General features: G+C 44.8%; 1 protein-coding gene across 2 annotated transcripts in view; it reads left to right on the top strand.

Annotated features, from left to right (window-relative positions):
• Positions 1-15,254: 15,254 nt before the first annotated feature.
• The window catches only part of AFG3L2 (AFG3 like matrix AAA peptidase subunit 2), a 66,697-nt gene continuing 60,297 nt past the window's right edge, over positions 15,255-21,654 (top strand). For both annotated transcript variants that reach the window (XM_063451582.1, XM_063451581.1), the window contains exon 1: positions 15,255-15,494. In XM_063451582.1, coding sequence (XP_063307652.1) covers positions 15,381-15,494 — 114 coding nt within the window. In that variant the 5' untranslated portion in view covers positions 15,255-15,380. The remainder of the gene's footprint in view (positions 15,495-21,654) is intronic.

Here is a 21,654-nt window from a genome sequence, read left to right as displayed (position 1 = left end):
GATGCTGATTGGCACAGTGCAGTGTTTTGCTGCGCATACACAACAGTCTTCCAGTGATTTCCTATGGGTAAGCATTGGATTAACTGAGTGTTAGAACTACTCCTAGGTGATCACCAGACCTCGACTGCCATGAACTTAATGTTCTATCCAGACCTCAGCACTCCCCAAGTACTTGGAGACTCTCAATGAAAGATAATGCAAAGGAGTCATTTCAGAAAATGCCCGATGTTTATTAAACAGAACAAAGGTTTTCAAGCAAGGGAAATAAGGGGATGTCTAGGGGAAAGTATCACTAATTACCAATCAACTATTGACAACTATTACTAACAGCATGTACAAGTGCATGCAAACAGCATTGTATGGGCACGTAACAAATCACTGATCCTTAGTTTATCTAGGGGGCATTACTAGGTGCCCCCCTAGTATCTCTAATGTATCCCTACACCTTTCTTAGGAAGGTGTAGGGATAGGGTCTTCCTAGAAAAGGGGGGAGCAAAGATGGTCATTTGCAAAACCAAGTATGTAAAGTCCTTGCAATGTACAAGATTGTTAGTCTTACGATTCAGCTGAACAGAAATGAACCCTTTCAGTGAGATCACCAAAAGGCGGAGCGAGGCCAGGTCATCTGTGGTGAGACCAGTGTGGCGTGGGAAAAAAAGGTGAGGAAAATCACCTTTTCACTGCATAGACAGGGGAACCAGTGACCTAAATAGCCACACCAGCACTATAGTGTCGGAATATGTTTGTATTCCTGACACTGTTATGGTACTTTTAAAAAGTAAACCAAAATGTTTAAATGTCTATCTGTTCCTGTCCAAATCAATAAATTGAATTGCGTATATACGCTGAAGTAATTAAGTCTGACACACAAGGTTCAGGTTAAAATAACTTCGAGAAAGTTTATTGGCAAGTGAAGAAAAAGCGGGCGCGCAGGCCCTTTTAAGAGGCATTTTGCGTCATCATTGATTATTAGAATATCAGCAAATAAACATCATCAATTGGATTAATTGTTAAGTGTCGGTGTTAGTGTCTTACCTATTGGTTCAAAAAATTAAGAGGTTAGTCCCGTGTCCACCCACCAGAGGTGGGATTATTCTGGACACGGGTGGGGATAAGGGGGTCCTAAGCGTCATTTTACACGGTCAATGATATCAGGCTTCATGTCCAGGTGCAAGGTCTCTTATGAATAGAACATTTCATTACTACTGTGTTCTCGTGGCCTTCAAACTATACTATCTTACAAGTTCTAAGGAGTAGCCAGCAAGGTTTAAGGAGTAGCCAGCACCTCCTGGTGCTTGTCCTTGCAGGAAACACAGTCTTTGTCTACTATACTACTTGGGTTGAGAAGTTCAGTCACGTAATGTAGTTTTAAATGAACAAGTTAAGTCATGAGGACAAAATGGAGGATTGAAGAAGTCAGGTTAGGAGGACAAAATGGAGGATTGAAGAAGTCAGGTTAGGAGGACAAAATGGAGGATCATCACAGTATAAAGTTAAAATGGAGTTAGTACAATAATTCAATACAAGTACAATAAAGATTTTTAATAATCCCACATCTGTCCCCCCTATGAAATGTTAGATTCTAAGAGATAAAAACTTTATTAAGTTAGTACCAGGAAGACGTGTTAACCCAAAGGCACAGAAACCCCGTGGCCGCTAGCTAGGTGTTAATGCAAAGTGCAAGTCTGTCCCTAGAGCTGACCCTAATAGGCTAACTCATCCATCAGTATGGCTCTCGAACACTTCACACCCATGGGTGTCCCATGGCAGCTAACCCACCACTTCTCCACACGGGCCTTTACCATTCACTGACAGATGCTGTCCCTAAGCTAGTCCCTTCCTAGAATTCCTGCACTTTATCAACATAAGGGATTGTTTGCAGCGGCAGACAGGGTGAGTTGACGTCTTAAAAATCTTGGTCATCAACTTCAAGATGGGTAAAAGTGGGTGCCGCTTGGTCAACAGTCTTCATGAGGGATTTTCTCAGACATGGGAGGATACAACAAAAGAGAAGAGCAAAATAAAAAGAAAAATTAGTATAGCCATACCAATCTGCATTAAAGCCTTTTGCCATCCTGTCATCCAACCAAACCATCTTTCCCAGGGATCTTTTATCCCAAAATTCCTTTTTAACTCTTCAGACAGGTCATTTAATTTTTCTATGGCTAATGTAACTTTACCATTAGGGCCTGTGTTTTCTGGGATATAGGTACAACATGTCATGGTGTCGGGCAAAATTTTACAAACCCCTCCTTTTTCGGCTAAGATCATATCTAGGGCCATTCTATTCTGGAAAGCCATTTGGGATGTGGCCTGCAGCTGTTCGGCCAACCCCTGGAGGGCGTCTCTGGTGTAATTAACAAAACGCTGTTGATTATAATAAATGTAATTTATCCAATTTAAATTTTTGTTTGCGGTAACTATGGTAAAAATTGATTCAAATCCTGCGGCAACTTCATCCCTTGCTTTAAACTCATTGGGCACCCCCCTAGGCACTCCAATGGCATCAATATACACATGAGGATCAAAACTTCCTTTCACTGGGGCGTCACGCTTAACCTTAGTGTGTTTGGACCCATGGGTGACGAGGTGTGTGTCAGAAATGATATGTATAGGCATAATAGCTTTAGCCAGAGTACACTCCCCCCACCACTGTTTGTCCATTCTGGATCTTAGCTGTAAATCCCCACACAACCAGTAAATATCCCCTAATGACCTGGTGTGAAACTGCAACAAGTCCATAGAGACATTTCTGTAGGTAGCACAATACCCCTTGGAGAAGTTACCCAAGAATTTACCTATTCCATCGTAATTAGCATAATAAGTGTAATTACCTTTATACACGGTAATACCATCTGGGGGTTTGACATCCTGGGTTAGGAGAGGATACTCCTTTGTCCATGCAATACATATGGACCTGTTAAAATTATAGTGATAGGCAAAAAGGCTTAAAACACATTCTTCTATGTCTACTGGTAGGATTAAAGGCACGGTACCCAGGTAAGGCCGGGCACCGCCACACACATAACATGCAGTTCTATTATGCTTATTAGCATTATATTTCATCCATTCTAACCATAGATTTACATCATTAAAACCTGTTTCAGCGGCCATGGTATCTTCAAAAGTGGGGTTAGCAATGGCCATCATGTCTTGAAAGGTCTGGATATGAGGTTTTAATGGGTTAGGGACCATATGGGTGGCCCCTTGCCACTCAGAAGAGTTGCACATATCTTTGAGGTAGAAATGCCCTAATTTACGGTAGGAACCCTTTTTCCAATACATTCCCATCACATACTGGTCCGCATCTGTTGGGCTTGGATGCTCAATGTTAAGGATTAATTTCATTGGTGTACTCCCCCCAGGCTTTCTTAAAGTCATTCTCTGGAGAAGGGATCTACCATGATCATCTACTTTAGATACGGCACTTTTTAGTTTGTAACCCCAGGCAGGCCCGGCATTCCATCCCGCCGCCCCCCAATGGTCACAATTGTGCCCCCATTGCTTGTCAACTACACAAACATATGGGTCTTTCGAATGAGGGATATCTCTATAGATGCTCTGGATTTGTGGTGTGGGAAATGGGCATTCTACAATATCACAGTAGTCAAAGGTATAAGTAGCCACCTGGGTGCACGATGAATTATACCAAAAGGTGTACCCACTAACATCTTTGGTAATGGCTACTTGCTGGGCCTTCATAAGGCTAATTAAGGAGAGGATGTACCAGAGATACATGTCTGTGCGGTATTCGCTTCCTCTGGGGCAGGAGATTTCTTGCAGTGGGAGGCGTGGATCCAATTTGGCCTACCGGCCAGTTTGACGGAGGTTGCGGTAATCAGGAGAACTTGGAATGGACCGTCAAATCTTGGTTCCAGGGTATTTTTCCGCACAAACTTCTTAACCAGGACCCAATCTCCGGGAAGCAGGCTATGAGAACCTGTATCCAATTCGGGATCTGGAATTGAAGAGAAAACTTGGGCATGTATTTTGTTTAAAACACTTGCAAGTTCAGTTACATAGTCTACTAAAACATCTGATTGGAGTTGCAACTGCTGCGGATAATAACAACCTAGTCTGGGTGCTGTCCCAAATAGAACCTCATATGGGGACAGTGAATGTTTCCCTCTAGGTGTGTGCCTAACACTAAATAAAGCTATTGGCAGGCTTTCTGGCCAGGGCATCTTTGTTTCTTGTGACATTTTTAACATTCTGGTTTTTAGAGTGCCATTCATGCGCTCCACTTTACCACTACTTTGTGGGTGGTAAGGGGTATGGAAGGCTAGAGTCACCCCTAGAGCAGTCCAAATTTCTTTAGTCACTGTTGCTGTAAAGGCTGGGCCTTGATCACTCTCAATGACTTCTGGGAGTCCGAATCTACATACGATATCTGTAAGTAGTCGCTTTGCGGTTGTTTTTGCAGTGATATTGGCCACTGGGTAGGCCTCCGGCCAGCCTGAGAACATATCCACTATTACTAGTGCATATTCATGGGGCCCACTCTTGGGCATTTGGATGTGGTCAATTTGAATTCGCTGGAAGGGGTACATGGGCTTTGCCAGGTGTTTTGCAGGCACCTTGATTGGTCTTCCTGGGTTGCATTTTGCACAAATGACACAGGCCTTGCAGAAGCTATTGATCAATGTTGTGATTCCAGGTGCTTCATAATACTTCTGTATGAGGGCGGCCATCAATTCTTTTGACAGGTGTGCAGGCCCATGTGCCCATTGGACAACTGCTGGATACAAATTTCTGGGAAGACAAAATTTGAAGTTGTTGTAATATATTCCGTCCTTTTGGACAGCTCCTTTCTTTTTCCATTTCTGGATTTCTTCAGGAGTGACTGCAGCTTGTTGTTCTTGTAAAATTCGCAAATCAGTAGGAAGAGTTTGCAGAGCAAAAATAGGAACTTCTTCTTCTTCTTGTCCGGACACTTCTTCATCCACTTCCTGCAGATCCCTGGCCGCTAGCTTAGCAGCCTGATCAGCTAAATGGTTGCCCTTTGCTTCATCTGTATCCAATTTCCCATGGGCCTTGACTTTCAAAACGGCCACTTCTTCAGGGAGTAGGAGGGCATCCATTAGTTCCTTAATTGCAGTGCTGTGTTTGACTGGTGTACCGGCGGTGGTAAGAAATCCTCTTGTCTTCCAAATTAGGCCGAAGTCATGTGCCACACCCAGAGCATATCTTAAATCTGTATAGATGTTGGCACGTGTTCCTTCGGAAATTTTGCATGCTGAAGTCAGAGCCTGTAATTCAGCTTCTTGCGCAGACATTGCTGGCTGTAAGGATGAGGATTTGATGACTTCGTCTGTTGTGGTTACGGCATATCCTGTGTGATATCTTCCTTCTTCATCAGCATATCTTGATCCGTCCACAAACAGGGTAAAATCTGGATCTGGTAATGGATTTTCATGCACAGTTGGTAAGTGCACTGTTTCCATTTTCATCTGTTCGAAACAGTCATGAGGTGTTTCTGGGTCATAATCATTCTTTATGACCAGATCTTGAAATTCCTTTTCCAGGAAATGGCGTGGCCATGCTTCTAGAAGGTCAGTTGTTGGGTATTTGGCAATACCATTTTCCTGTAGCTGTTCTTCATTCATGGTGGCCCATAGTTTCGCCATGGGCCCAAGATCATTCCATGACCTTGTTTTTAACTTGGTAACAGGAATATGTGGGATAGCGGTATCCCAATGGCGGTAGAGGTAGTTAAGTTGTTGAGGTAGCTGGACCAAGACCATGCTATTTCCTTCAGAGTCACAATAGAAATCTTGTGCAGTGAGCTTTACATCGGTCCAGTGGTAAAGCTCATCTTCATAGCAAGGTTCAGGAGTAATGTTCGGTTTGTACCACATGGTACAGAAGGCGTAATCCGGGCCTTCACAAAGAGGTGTCTCATCTTCATAAAATGACAAATGTGGATGCATGACTTTCTTGATACATCCACAGAGCAGGTAAATGTAGGTTTCATCCGTGATAAATCCATAATAGATACCCCCCTCAGGGAGTGGAAGAAGAGTAGATGGATTAAGCACTTGACATCTCTGGATGGAAATGTTGTCAGGCAAAAGAAGATGACACTGTAGGCGCAGGTGTCTGGCTGGAGACACGTGCTTGAGCTGGACTTGGTTGATGATAGCAGAAATATCATGAGGGGCCAAAACAACCAGAGGGTGGCCAAGGACCAGGTCTGAGGTTCTTTCTATGAGCTCTCTAGCAGCAAAAACAGCCCTGAGACAGGAAGGAGTCCCTCTGGCCACAATGTCCAGTTGACATGAGAAATATCCAATAGGCCTCTGGCGGCCTCTTAAGTCATTAGTTTGGGTGAGAACTCCTGTTGCATGGCCTTGTCTTTCAGAGACAAATCATTTGAAAGGTTTGGAGTAGTCAGGTAGGCCCAAGGCAGGAGCAGAAGCAATGGCACGTTTTAGAGCATTAAAATTGTCCAGAGCTTCATTGGTCAGACAAAATGGGTCAGACTTAAGAGCATCGTAGAGAGGTTGCATAAGCAGAGAGGCTTCTGGGATCCATGCTCTGCAGTAGGAAATGAGGCCTAGGAAGGCATGAAGAGACTTTGAAGTCCTTGGAGGTGGAATGTCCAGAACAGCTCTTACCCGGTCCCGAGTAAGATGTCTGGTACCTTGGGATAGGCAATGTCCAAGAAAAATCACTGAAGATTGGCAGAATTGCAGCTTGGTGAGTGAAGCTTTGCATCCTTGTTCTGCCAAATAGGAAAGAAGACTAATTGAACACCTTTCAGTAGTGGGTATATCATCTCCACAGAGCAGTAAATCATCCACATACTGGAGCAAGACAACTTCTGGGTGCTCAGCTTGCCATGGGTCAAGGATGGTACCCATGGCCTTTGCAAATTGACTTGGAGAATTTTGTGATCCTTGGGGCATGACAGTCCAGGTATACTGTTGCATCTCATAAGTGAAAGCAAACAGGTATTGACAGGATGGGTCCAGTGGGACACTGAAAAATGCATTGGCCAGGTCGATGACTGTGAAGAATTTAGCAGACGGTGGGACTCCAGAGAGCAGAGTATGGGGATTTGGTACAAGAGGTGTATCCAGGACGGTAACTTCATTGACAGCACGGAGATCCTGAACCATCCTGTACTTCTCTGGCTCACCCTTTGGAGTTTTCTTTTTCACAGGAAATAACGGGGTGTTGCATTCAGATTTACATTTTACCAGGGCACCCTTCTCCAAGAGTGCCTTGATGTGGACAGAAATGGCAGCAGACTGTGCTGGTTTTAATGGATATTGTGGTTTTCTTGGTAACTTAGCTCCTGGAATAAGCTTTACCACCACAGGGGGAACATTTAGGTGACCTATGTCCTCTGGGCCTGAGGACCATAACTTGGCGGGCACCCGTGTTTTTAATTCCTCTGGGAAATTGGACCTTAATTCTGCTGCTTCCTCACGGGGCTTTTCTAAATGCAGCATCAGAGGCAAGGAGCACAGGGCTGAGGTGTCTGATACAGATAGAGGTGTGAACATTTCTACTTGCCCGTCTGGGGTGAAGGTGATGGATGCTTGCAGGCGTGAGAGGACATCAGCACCTAACAGGTTAATTGGGCATGTGGAGGATACCACAAAGCGAGCAAGCAGGCTAGAGCCAACTCGTAGTGGAGTTGTTAAAGGGCTGTGTCTTGGCTGGCCGTCCACTCCAACACAAGAGACATCAATATTGGACAGGAAGGATGGGTCTGGCAGGTCTTGTTCTCGTAGAACACTACGGGCTGCACCTGTGTCAACTAGAAATGTGGTAGGGTGGCCTTCAATGGGTAAAGTCACTGTAGCAAGTGGCCCCCCCTTATCCCCTGTAGACACTGCCATGACAGGGGTTACGGACACAGGCTTGCCAATCTCCTAGTCATCGGGTTCCTCAACTATTGGAACCTGTTTGGTGGCTTTGGGAGCCGGGGCAGGCTTGGGTGGTTTTCTGGATTCCCTTTGCTCCCTTTTAGGTTCTGGACAGTCATTTCTAAAGTGTCCCTTTGCTCCACAATTAAAGCAATGTCCCCCCTCCTCCGGTCTGGGACCTCTTGGGACTGGAGCGGAGCGGGATACCATGAGAGGAGCTGAAGTAGGTCTTCTTGGGGTCTGAACAAATTCCAAACCTCTAGCAACTAAAAGCAGGGTATCCAGGGGAACAACCTTATATTCAGGGCGTGCGGCAATGATTCCCTTGCGTATAGAGTCTTTAACGTCTTGGACAAACGCACCTGACAGCATTTGTGAATGAATTTTGTCAGTAAGATCAAACCCCAAATCTGTGAACATTTGATACAGTCTTCCATGAAACCTTTCCACTGATTCTCCTTTATCTTGAATAACATCAGTAAGGCCAGCAGCCTGATCTGCAAGTTTGTCCTTAGCCCATTCTCTTAATTGGGTGCAAAAGGTTACCCCGGAAGGGTAATCAACATCACTGGAAAGCAGATCTGTACTGAGGTGACGGGCCATGCTCGGCCAATATGCATCCCCTGCTTTAATAGCACAAATGCTCAGTAAGTCACGCCATGCGGCGGAATAAGTCTTTTGAATTTGAACTATCCCTCGGTAAAAAGGCATAGGCTGTTTTTCTGGGTCAGGGAGCGATTTCATTAATGCACTAGCTTGAGTGGGGTTAAAAGCAACATACTTAGGAGGGGTCCGCTCTCCCCGACCCTTGTGTCCAAAGGGATCATCGATAGAACGATGAGTTGAGGCTCCTGCAGCGGCTCCTGCAGCCTCCAACGAGTCCTGGGATAACCTATCCTCTTCTCCCTCATCTAATTCTATGATCTGAGCTCTCTTACGTGCAGGGCCCGAGTAAGGTGACAGGACCGGGGGATGAGCGGGGGTCCCAGATGCGGGGGTGGCTAGCGGATCATAACTAGATAGGTAGTCACCGGGAATTACTGGCATCAGGGCTGTACTGGGGGCCGCCATATTGGTGGCTGGAAAAGGTACTGTAGTAGGGTTAAGGGAAGAAGTGGCGGCCATGTTGGATGTGGGCACATCCGGGGCAGACTGTGCCGGACTGGGCATGACCGGAACCTGGGGAGTGGCTTGGGGAATGGGTAGTGGATATCCGGGATAGGGCAGGGCCATGGGATATGGGAAGGGGTAGGGCCAGGCTGGGGAGGGGAAGGAGGTGGGGTATTGAACTGGGGTGGAGATGGGAGGGGACGGAGAGGGATTGGTAGGGGTGGGTGTAGAGGGAGGAGCCGGGGCAAGGGTGGAGGAGGTGGTTAGTTGGGCGGATGAAGAGGGGAGGGGATCATTAACGGAGAGAGAGTGTAGGGAAGGAATGGCAGATGAAATATTAGGGGGAGGTACAGCAGGTAGCGTAGGGATGGATGAGGATGATGGGAATGTTAGAGACGGGGAAGGGGAAAAGAAAGATCCATCAGAATTCAGGACCGGGCAAACAGGGGAGGTGACGGGATGGGTGTTAGGAGGATTGGGAGTGGGGAACATAGTCAGCTGGCTATCACCTACGGCTGACTGAACCTTGGGGATAGATATCCCCTGGGCGCCGTTTTGGGGCGCTGGCTGAGGGTAAACCCCAGTAACACAATTATTATGATACACAAACAATTTCACACCTTTGTAATTTATTTCTTCCTCAACCCAACCTTCTAGCTGAATAGCCTTCGCTACTCTGTACCATGCTTCAGCAGTCTTTAATAAACCATTATCTGTAAGCTTGCCTTTCATTTCTGCCAGTAACTTGCGCCAACTTTCTGGTTGCAATCTTCCACCCGTTGGTACAGTAATTTTACATACTTTTGCAATCTTTTCAACACCTTTAACCATCTCCTCACCCTCTCTGTTTTCTACCAAATCACATGCTAACCAGCCCTTACTGGGCTTGCTTAAATCCTGCCCCATAATCCCTCTACCCCTATACCAGCGTCCTAGATATAGAGAGAGAGAGGGAAAACTGAACAAGAACGTCTACAATGCTCGACTGCCACCCGAGAACCGTGGGACTTTCTCAGGTGCGTCTTCCCAAAACGTAGACTAGTCACTGAATCCGCCTACCCGGGGTGGTAGACACGGATTGGAGCGAGGTGAGAAGTGTGTGACCAATCACTTCTCTTTAAAGAGGAATGGGAGTGGATAGTATAATAATATAGGAAGTACAGAAAAGATGAACGGCAAGGAAAATCCTTAGAGACAGACACAGGAGTTCATGAGACTCCTAATTAAACAAACAAGACAACAATACAGTTGAAATACAGTGCATGCATCACAGTTCAAAATCAACAATAATCCCTTTCCTTTACTCGTGTGCTTACTCCAAAGTCACCTCCCTCAACCCCGTAGTGTCTCCGCTCGGAGAACGACTTTCGTAAGTCTCACTACCAGCGGCCACGGAAAACAACTGACACCGGTCCGAGTTCCGTCAGCCTCCCTCTACACAGCAGTCCACAAGAATGTGGCCACCTCTATCCTCACTCCCGTAGTGCCCCTATAAAACCCACTTATAAGTCTCAGTACCACGTGATGCGGAACACAAGCAATACCTACTTGAATTCCCCCAGGAAACAGAGTCCTCTGCCACAAGACTAAGCCCCCCTCACAAATAAACAGAAAAATTCCCTCAGCCTCCACACTTGAAGCTGCGGGTTACCACGTGCACAAAGAAGCTAGCTAGGCTCTCAAAGTGACACAAGAAGGATCACAGGAAATTATGAGTCTACACAAAATCCACAGTTCCAACACCCCTCTTTTTCCTTACAGCCACAGCCACGAGGCTCCTAAAAGAGGTAAACAGGTAAAGAAGACCCCCAGGAACGCATCCGCAGGTCAACCCCTCTTTTTCCTTACAACCACAACACCGTGGTTCCTAAAAGAGGTAAACAGGCAACAGAGACCCCCAGGAACGCATCCGCAGGTCACCCCCCTTTTTCCTTACAGCCACAGCCACGAGGCTCCTAAAAGAGGTAAACAGGCAAAGAAGACCCCCAGGAACGCATCCGCAGGTCAACCCCCCTTTTTCCTTACAACCACAACACCGTGGTTCCTAAAAGAGGTAAAACAGGCAACAGAAGACCCCCAGGAACGAATCCGCGGGTCCACCCCCCTTTATCCCAAAAGAGGTAAAATACAAACAGATAGACAGACACACTGAAGACCCAGGCAAGTCCCCTCAGGTCCACCCCCCTTTATCCCAAAAAGGGGAAAACAAGCAAGACAGAACCCCAGGCAAATCCCCTGCAGGTCCACCCCCCCTTTATCTCAAAATGGGGAAACAGGCAAACAATTCAAACACACCCAGGCAACAGATAGACTAAAATGCAGGTAAACAAGTGAGTAACGAGGCACCGGGCAAGATATTACCTGTCTTTGATGTCCTCCCGGGAAGCAGTCACAGACACGTGGACGGGTCAATCAAAGGGGCCGGAACATACCGGTGGCTCTGCAGAAGTCTCTACCGTGTACCTGGAGGTGATCAATCTCCTTTCCTTCCCCCCTGATTCCTCCGTCCACCCTTGTCTTCCTTAGGACGGCTCACCGGCCGGACATAGCCCGATGCCCCACGTTGGGCGCCAAGTTGTTATGGTACTTTTAAAAAGTAAACCAAAATGTTTAAATGTCTATCTGTTCCTGTCCAAATCAATAAATTGAATTGCGTATATACGCTGAAGTAATTAAGTCTGACACACAAGGTTCAGGTTAAAATAACTTCGAGAAAGTTTATTGGCAAGTGAAGAAAAAGCGGGCGCGCAGGCCCTTTTAAGAGGCATTTTGCGTCATCATTGATTATTAGAATATCAGCAAATAAACATCATCAATTGGATTAATTGTTAAGTGTCGGTGTTAGTGTCTTACCTATTGGTTCAAAAAATTAAGAGGTTAGTCCCGTGTCCACCCACCAGAGGTGGGATTATTCTGGACACGGGTGGGGATAAGGGGGTCCTAAGCGTCATTTTACATGGTCAATGATATCAGGCTTCATGTCCAGGTGCAAGGTCTCTTATGAATAGAACATTTCATTACTACTGTGTTCTCGTGGCCTTCAAACTATACTATCTTACAAGTTCTAAGGAGTAGCCAGCAAGGTTTAAGGAGTAGCCAGCACCTCCTGGTGCTTGTCCTTGCAGGAAACACAGTCTTTGTCTACTATACTAATTGGGTTGAGAAGTTCAGTCACGTAATGTAGTTTTAAATGAACAAGTTAAGTCATGAGGACAAAATGGAGGATTGAAGAAGTCAGGTTAGGAGGACAAAATGGAGGATTGAAGAAGTCAGGTTAGGAGGACAAAATGGAGGATCATCACAGTATAAAGTTAAAATGGAGTTAGTACAATAATTCAATACAAGTACAATAAAGATTTTTAATAATCCCACATCAACACTATAGTGTTCCTATAATGATATAATGAAAAGCATACAGTAAAGTTTTTAATGCAGATTTGCTGTTGGTGAGGGAAGAGATTACCGCTGTTTCCGATAGAGTGCAAGTGGCAGAAGAAGAAATTTCGTCAATGGCTCAGACCCAGTGGCCACAACAAAGCAAGTTACTTGTCTACAGGCCTCAAACTAAAAGATTCTGCTTCAATTAGATGCACTGGATGACTATCGAGGGGAAAAAAAACCCTCAAAGTGAGGGGTATTGCCGAGGCAGTACATGCAAAGGAATTGGTACACTACAAAGACAGGAAAAATCTATCCATATTCATGGCTGGTTGCACCTTCAAAAATAGGCAAGAGTCTCAGGGATGTTCTTCTTTGCGTCATAGCATGTATAGATAAATTGGCTGTCCTGGAGGGATTGAAATCTAAGATGCCCTTTCACTTAGAACCATTGCCACTCATGTTCCTGCAAGATATATGTAAATCCACTTTGCAGTGGAGAAGATCATTCTACACCATGACAAAGGCCCTATGGGATGCCAAATTGAGTTATCGGTAGGGACAGGCACACTCTACCTCCATTATAAAACATGTGAAGACCTACAAACTCACCACTGTAGTGAACTCTGCTCCATTCCTCTTGTCGCTGGGTCTGCCCCCATTGGGTAAAATGCTGGAGTCTTGTAAGACTTGGGATATGTCTAATATAGTCCCCTTGTCCCCTGTATCACAGTTGACACAGGCTAAAGGATATACTGTAATCAGGAAAACCAGAGATCTTCCAAATAATAGTGCAGCAATATTTTAATAACAAAGAAAAGCAACCAATAGTGCAATATATCTTCTAGTATGTGTAGTAAAATAATAGAATCCTACTTACGAATTCCAGAGCATTGGCCTGTTCTGGGTGTGAAGAGCTTTGGTGGTTTGATCTCCACCATTGATTTAATAGAAGCAAGAAAGCCAGGACAAAAACAGTGAAAGTGGTACAGATATAAAATATATATCAAAAAGAGTTAGAAGGTATGCCGTTTATGTAACAAATTAGTTTTGAAAATTAACTAAACTAGCTAGAACCAGGCCAGAACATAGTTATTTCAGTTTTCAACAATTATTATCTGACTAAAATTCATAGTTGCCAACTGTCCCGGGCAATTTACTGTTCTGGGACAGTCCCGGCTTGCAGAGCCATATGCTTTTATTATTTTCCCTCGGATTGTAACAGCCTGTTACAGTCTGAGGGAATTCAGGACAGAGGTGGACACTGCTGGGAGATGCTGGAGAGAGATGCTGGGGACTATAGAGAGGTGCTGCGGGCTGCTGGTGGCCGGAGGGAGCACTGACAGTATCCCTTCCGATTTCCCAGCAGCTCCCTGGCACACAGGCTCCTGCTCCATCATTTTGCTAGCAGGCTGCGCCCCGATGACGCAAGTTCCACCCACACATGTAAGCCCTGCCTCCTACCACCAAGCTCCGCCCCTCCCCCCCCCCACCGTTAAGCAGCAGACCTTGCTGTAGTTGGAAGAAGCCAGAAAATGGCTATCTGACCTCCCAGCAACAGTCTTCAGCTTGATATACTCAGCCTTGTGTGTGTGCCTGCTAGTGAGGAAGCTTGTGTTGTGTGTGTGCCTGCTAGTGAGGAAGCTTGTGTTGTGTTGTGTGTGTGTCGGTAAGCTTGTCTGTAGTGAGCTTGTGTGTGTGTCAGTGAGCTTGTTTGTAGTGAGCTTGTGTGTGTCAGTGAGCTTATCTGTAGTGAGCTTGTGTGTGTCCGTGAGCTTGTTTGTAGTAAGCTTGTGTGTGTGTGTGTGTGTGTCAGTGCCCAGGCTGACAGAGGAGACCTGCTTTCTTGCTGTGGGCCCTCTTGGGCTTGTGAGGAAATCAAAGATTGTGTGCTTACTATATACCTGTATACTGTATCAGTAAAGCGAGAATTGCATGCAATTGAGATGGGAACTTCAAACTTTAGGCCGAAATAGTGCAGCTGAATGGGAGAATTATTCCAACTCGGCTACTTTGGCCTTAAGTTTAAAATTACCATCTCAATTCCATGTAATTCTCTCTTTATTGAGTAGACCCTTTAATCTGCACTATGATACGTAGGCAGAGATTAACTATGTGGGTTGGACACAGTGGGCCGAGCTTTGTGGCAGTGGGTGTGGTACATTTTCAAGGTACGGTAGTAATTGATAGTTGTGCTGCAAAGTGTCCCTGGAAATTTTACAAAAATGTTGGCAACTATACGAGACTTTTGCCACATTTTTAAATTCACCATAGCATACGTGACCGGCCCATCTTCATGATATAGAGTTTCTTGTTAGCAAATATGCAGTTTGCATTGTTAACATGACTGCTATAAAAATACAGCACAACAGAAATGATTATTTATGTTATTTTATAAATAAAAGGTAGGGTGGCCTAAAACCCACAGACTATTCAAGGGTCACTTGTCCAGAAAAGGGCATCATTAGTGTTTCCAATCATGTTTTTGTTATGTTCTTACATATTGATAAAAAAAAAAAATGTGGCCTTGAGTCTCTGCTAAATGATCCTAAATATTCACCAATATAAAGTGATGGATCTCACTGTTACACCTGGCTTATTGAAAATTAAGAATAAAAAATAAAAATAAAAAAAATAACCCAGAGAAATATTGTATAACTATAAAATACAAAATATAAAAACTAGCTGTGATACAGAGAATACTTTCACATGGGTTAATATGTTGGTCCTATTGCAGTAGACTAGACTCCAATACAATGGTTGCCTTAGTTAAAGGAAAGCACGATCAAGTCTCTAGTTTTTAGAACTCTATCTAGACAGCGCTAGAGGTGGTGCACTCTGTAATCCCATTGGTTTAGTGTTACGAAACCTGCAGTTAGTGGGCGTGGTTACTGCTGGCTCGCAGTGGAGGTCGTAGTGTGTGTCCCAGGTCTAGGTGTGATGTCATAGAGAACACGTCACGGTGGAAGTGTTGGAGCCGTCACACAGTCGCTGTTTCGCCGCCTGTCCTCCCGGATGGCGCACCGTTGCCTGCTCCTGTCTGGGGCCGGGCGAGCCTTCACCGCAGCCCTAACCCCGCTGTTGGATAACAGTGCAGCCCGCCAGGCAGGGGCCTGCTGTCTGAGGAGGGTAAGTCACCTTCTGATGGCTGTACCAGGGGCAGCCATGGTCTGCAGCACGGCGGCCGAACGGTGGATAGACCAGGAACCTTTACAACTCCTACAACACAGGGCCAGCATTAAAGGCAGACCCACAGCTATTAAACTGCAAATCCAATGATGCTTTGACAGCTTTTACCTTAAAGGACCACTATAGGCACCCAGACCACTTCAGCTCAATGAAGTGGTCTGGGTGCCAGGTCCATCTAGGGTTAACCCTGCCTGCTGTAAACATAGCCGTTTCAAAGAACCAGCTATGTTTACATTTGTGGTTAATCCAGCCTCTAGTGGCTGTCTTCTGGACAGCCACTAGAGGTGCATCTGTGACGCTGGAGGCACATTTCGCCTCCATTGTGCAGAGCGTCCATAGGAAAGCATTGAGAAATGCTTTCCTATGGACCCTTTGAATGCGCGCGCAGCACTTGCCGCGCATGCGCATTCAGCCCCACTGATGTCAGACAGGGAGGAGACGTCACCAGCGCCGAGGGAGCCCAGTGCTGGAATAAGGTAAGTGGCTCAGGGGAGGGGGACCCTAAAGGTGGGGGCACCCTCAGGGCACTATAGTGTCAGGAAAACCGCTTTGTTTTCCAGACACTATAGTGATCCTTTAATGAAGTGGTCTGGGTGCCAGGTCCATATAGGGTTAACCCTGCAGCTGTTCAGAGAAACTGCTATGTTTACATTAGGGTTAATCCAGCCTCTAGTGGCTGTCTCAATGACAGGCGCTTCCGCGCTTCTCACTGTGATTTTCACAGTGAGAAGACGCTTGCATCCATAGGAAAGCATTAAGAAATGCTTTCCTATGGACCGAATGTGCGCGCGGATTCGGCGGATGATGTCAGAAGAGGGAGGAAGCCCGGCACTGGAGAAAGGTAAGCGTTTAGCCCCTTCCTTCCCCTAGAGTCAGTCGGGTGGGGGGCCATAAGGGGAGGGACCTATTAACACTATAGTGCCAGGAAAACAAGTTTGTTTTCCTGGCACTATAGTGGTTCTTTAACAAAGTATGATGGGCATTGTAGTTATATAACACCAGGGGCTCTCTCCTTTCTTCACCAGCCTTCATCTGGAATTACAGGGCTCTATACTGATCTGTGGTTACCCACGTGTATAGTTGGCCAATGAGGGTGCTCTGCAATGGGTGCTATCTGGGCTAGTGAGGGTGCTCTGCAATGGCTGCTGTCTGGGCCAGTGAGGGAGCTCTGCAATGGGTGCTGTCAGGGCCAGTGAGGGTGCTCTGCAGTGGAAGCTGTCTGGGCCAGTGAGGGTGCTCTTCAGTGGGTGCTGTCTGGGCCAGTGAGGGTGCTCTTCAGTGGGTGCTGTCTGGGCCAGTGAGGGTGCTCTTCAGTGGGTGCTGTCTGGGCCAGTGAGGGTGCTCTTCAGTGGGTGCTGTCTGGGCCAGTGAGGGTGCTCTTCAGTGGGTGCTGTCTGGGCCAGTGAGGGTGCTCTGCAGTGGGTGCTGTCTGGGCCAGTGAGGGTGCTCTGCAATGGGTGCGCACCATAATAGCAGTGCAAAAAAAAAAAAAAAATACCCTATAATACACATAATCGAAAGGGTAAATAATAAAATACGCTAAAATACACTTTTACCGTACATTAAATAATCCATATTATTAATTTAGTGGTGTCCTATAGGTACAGGTGAGTTGCATCATAGTTGTCACGTGTACACTCACTGTCGCATATATACTAATGAGTACACATTGAGGTCTAAGGAGGTGGTGGCCAAGAAGTCTCTGCAAGGTTTATATGCATATCTGTAGAGTGATGACTTTTTTTCTATGGTGCTGTTTTACATTTGGTTGTCATCTGTAATACCAACATAGTATGTTGGTATTGCGCTCTTAATACCAATTTTAAGGTGTGTCACGTCATCATTGTGTTACGGCAAATCAATCAAAGCATTATAATCAGTGACAATAAAGATACTTTTTCATGTAAGAGATTTTGTTTGGGTATAAAAATGGTGTATTCATTTTATTTGCAAGCTTGACATATGATTGCAGAACTCTTCTCTCAGTGTTGTACACAACCCAATAGCTAACTAGAAGTTAGCAAACTATTTGTTATGCTATGCTTTTTTTTTCCTCCTCAATTCTGAGATTAAAAAAAAAAAAAAAAAAAAGACCTAGACTGCTTGGTTGTCCTGGCATGGCTTGAGCTTACCTTCGAAATTAATTTAGTCACTGTGACGCCATATGCACCATACACTTGTGTATGGTACTATGGAATGAATGCCTGAACGCACATGCATTTATATGGCATGTATCTACAGGTGACTGACACAGCCTGCATGGAAAATACATGGTTTCATTTTCAGTCAGATGTTACATTGAATGTTTTTATCTCCTGTTCTGTAAATTGAACTTTCATTACATACAGGGGGCTCTTGCAGGTTCTAGCAAGCTATTATAGAGCAGGAGATAAAATCGAAATTAAGCAGAATCTGCAATAAAGAAAGTATAGACATTAGATTATTCTTTACAGTAAGTGTTTAGGAAGGCCACGTGCAGGGAGGTGTGACTAGGGCTGGATAAACAATGTGATTAATTCCTAACTAGCACATAATTGAGCAGTGAGACTGCAGGGGCATGATCTATACACAAAAACTACTTAATTAAGCTAAAGTTTTTTTGGTGACTATAATGTCCCTTTAAATGTGAATTCCAAAGACCAACACAACTTTTATGTGAGTTACCACTTTCAGACTTCATATTTAGCTGTATTATTTTTAATTTTTTCGTTTCTTTGATTTTGTATATAGATTTTGCAATGAATAAATATTTAGCAGCATCCTGTTTCTCCCATTTTAAATAATTTCTTGCTAGTTTCTGTATTTGGTATATGAGGCCACAGATGTACCCCCTTTCTGTCCATCTTTCCTGACCAGTGTTTCTCCAATAACATAGTTATCCATGTCATCAGGAAGCACAGCAGTGGCTTCACCCTTGCTCTGAGCAGGACTGTAACTTTGAAATCTTATAGTCAGAATCACAAGCAGTTTCTTATTGTCAGATTTATTGATGATGAAAAAGACACAGCCTCATATGCATTTTCAATTATATGGCTGTCTGCATGGTTTTATGGCATTGCAGAATTTTACAGTATATGTGCGGTGTGCTTTGCTGTTCTTAAATGACATGCATTCCTAAATAATAAAAAGGAAGTAATTTGTCATGAATTTTTGCCTTCATTATTTGCCAGTGCACAGTATATGCTTGCATAGTTTATGATAATCCAATGTTAAAGCGGTGCGGTCATTATGCAGGTTTTGGTTTTAAATGCGTTGTTTTTGTCCTTCTATTTACCTTGATATTTTTGAATTTTTTTTTTTAGTTCAATTTGTTAGTTCTACCTGAGAAAATGTAAAGACTACTGTTTATGTAAATTGTGTATTTTTTTTTTTTTTTTTTTTTATTGCATTAGGCAAACCATTAAATAAGAAAGTTCAGAGCAATTTCAGCAGGCAAGTTAGGTTGAGCTGCAGCTTGCCAGATAACAATAAAATCCACTATGGCTGCTTAGCCAGAAAAAGTAAAATTTAAAGAAAAATCTAAGTACATACGTTAAAAAAACAAAACCTTTTATTCTGTTTCATCAGATGTAGTAAACGTTAGAATAATAAATTAGAAGTGAAAATTTGATAGCAGTTGTCCTTTAAAATAAATATATACCGGTATATATTTTTTAAAATTCTTTATTTTTGTGTCGACACAGAGTGCGGCATAGCGGTATACATTGGCTCACGCAGGGGCCGATTACCAATAATTTTTACATGGTATGTAACAGTAGATAGGTGGTTTTTCAGATTATATGACATTTGTGTTTTGCCGCTCAGTGTCGCTTTTTTAACTTTGGAGGGCATGTCTTGCCCATTCATAAAATTAAAAAAGAACACAACAATACAATAAAATACATTAAACTGTAAGTGTACAATATGTGACTCGAGACACTTTCCAACAGATTCACAGTGGTCACATCGGTCATTTTTCCTGCGTAAAGCAGTTCGGAATTTTGTGCTGTCGGCTGCATTCTATGTCTGATGCTGTGTGTGAGTTGGAGTCATGCCATAGTGGTTTTTAAAGTCGTGTAGGTTCGTTCCTGGCAGTTGAGTCTAGTGTCTACCCGTCCTATGTGCCACCCTATTCAGGGGTTCGTTTTGGTCGCGGGTTGTAGTAGTGCCCTGTCGGGTTCTTTTTTAGGGCCGTGGGAGTTATCCTAAATAGACCCTAGTGCCGGGTCGTGAGCTTAGGGTGGTTGTAGTGCCTCTCTTATAATTCTCGATACCAGCTTATTGGTGTGGTGCTACCTTTTGGTCTGCCATCTATGTGGATCCTTCTTATTGGCTTGCTTGTGGTTCTAAGGGGTTTTATGTGAAGTGTTCGCTGTCTTTATCCACTCTCCCTTTGGTTGGAGGGAGGTGGGGGGGGATGGAGCCGCGGGGCGGGGGGGTACGCTGTTCGTTGGGGCGCACGGTGGATCTAGGCCCCTACTGGAGCCTCTGTCTTTGTCTAGCTCGTGGGGTTTATTCATCAATATAGTCTTCCCATGGTTGCCATATTTTATGGAATGATTTTTCTTTGTTTCTAATTTGGGCTGTGAGTTTGTCCATCAAATATGTATCTTTGATCTTTACTATCACGTCATTATCTGTGGGTATCGTGGGCTTCAGCCACGCCTGGGCTAGAGCCCTTCTGGCCGCCAGTGTGATTTTATTAAAGAGTTGTTGTTCTTTCCTGGGGAGGCCGTCTATGGGTTTGGACAATGGGACCGACCATGGGTCTAAAACTATGTGTTTACGTCGGTCAGTAGTGTCTGTATGCGCTTCCAATATTTGTTTATTTCTGGGCATTCCCACCACATGTGCACGAAGGTGCCTTTACAGCCGCAACCCTTCCAACATGTGTCCGTCGTGGTTTTCCCCATTCTGTGTAGTTGCACTGGCGTGGTTTACCATCTCATGAGCATTTTGTAGGATTGTTCTTGGTGCAATACACATATCGATGTCTTAGCTGTCGCTTCCCATATGTCCACCCAGTCCTCTCCTTCCAGTACCCCTCCCAGGTCCGTCTCCCACTGGCCAATGTATCGTGGGTCTTTAGCGTCTTTGTCAGGGGCGCTGTATATGGCTGTTATTAAGCCCTTTTGTACGGTTTCGGCATTACATAGCTGTTCATAGAACGTCATTGGGGTGTGAGCTGCTTTTCTAACCTCTGCGTTTTTGGCGAAGTCTCACAGTTGTATATGTCGAAATACGTCTTTTGTAGTTAGGGGTGCTAAGGTTTTCAAACTATCAAACGTTCTGAAGGATTCCCCATCATACATGTGGCCATATCTCTGCATCCCTGTACTCTCTATGCCCCGAAAGTCTCGTGCGCTCAGCCCGGGTTCAAACGCTTTATTTCTCAGGTACGGAGTCAGTGGTGAGGGTGTGTGTTTAACCCCTTAAGGACACATGACATGTGTGACACGTCATTATCCCCTTTTATTCCAGAAGTTTGGTCCTTAAGGGGTTAAGTGCATATTTGGTGGCTGTCTTGTCCCATATACATATGGAATTAAGGATTGCCGGGCAAGTGGTTCGTAGGGATGGTCTGTCTTGTTTGGGTACCCATATCCAGAATTGTGGCAGATCCGTGCTCATTAGCTTCGTTTCTAGGTCGACCCACCGGTGTGAGCCCTCTGGTGCATGCCAAGCTACTATTTGGGCTGAGCCGCCAAGTAGTACTGGTACAGGTTTGGGAGACCCAGTCCTCCCCTTGATTTCGGTCGGTACAGTACTTGTCTAGCTACTCTGTGTCGTCTTTGTGCCCATATAAAGTTATCTATGTGTCTTTGTAGTGTCGTTAGGTCTTGCTTAGTAACTTTGATCGGTAGGGCCTGGAACAGGAACAGTAGGCGAGGTTGCAATGTCATTTTTATTGCATGTAGTCTCCCTATCCATGAGATTTTTTTTCTTGCCATTTTTCTATATCCCGGTAGAGTGCTTGCAAAGTGGGTGTGTAATTCGCTTCATACAGTTTCCCTGGTTCTGTAGTGAGGTTAATACCTAGATATTTAAAGTCAGTTCTTGTGAATTTGAGGGAGTGGTTGGCTTTTATGGTGTTAATCTCCGCCGTATCCATTTCAAATGG

Source organism: Pelobates fuscus, chromosome 4, assembly GCF_036172605.1.
Source record: "Pelobates fuscus isolate aPelFus1 chromosome 4, aPelFus1.pri, whole genome shotgun sequence".
Classification (NCBI taxonomy): domain Eukaryota; kingdom Metazoa; phylum Chordata; class Amphibia; order Anura; family Pelobatidae; genus Pelobates; species Pelobates fuscus.
This window is presented reverse-complemented; position numbering and strand designations above follow the sequence as displayed.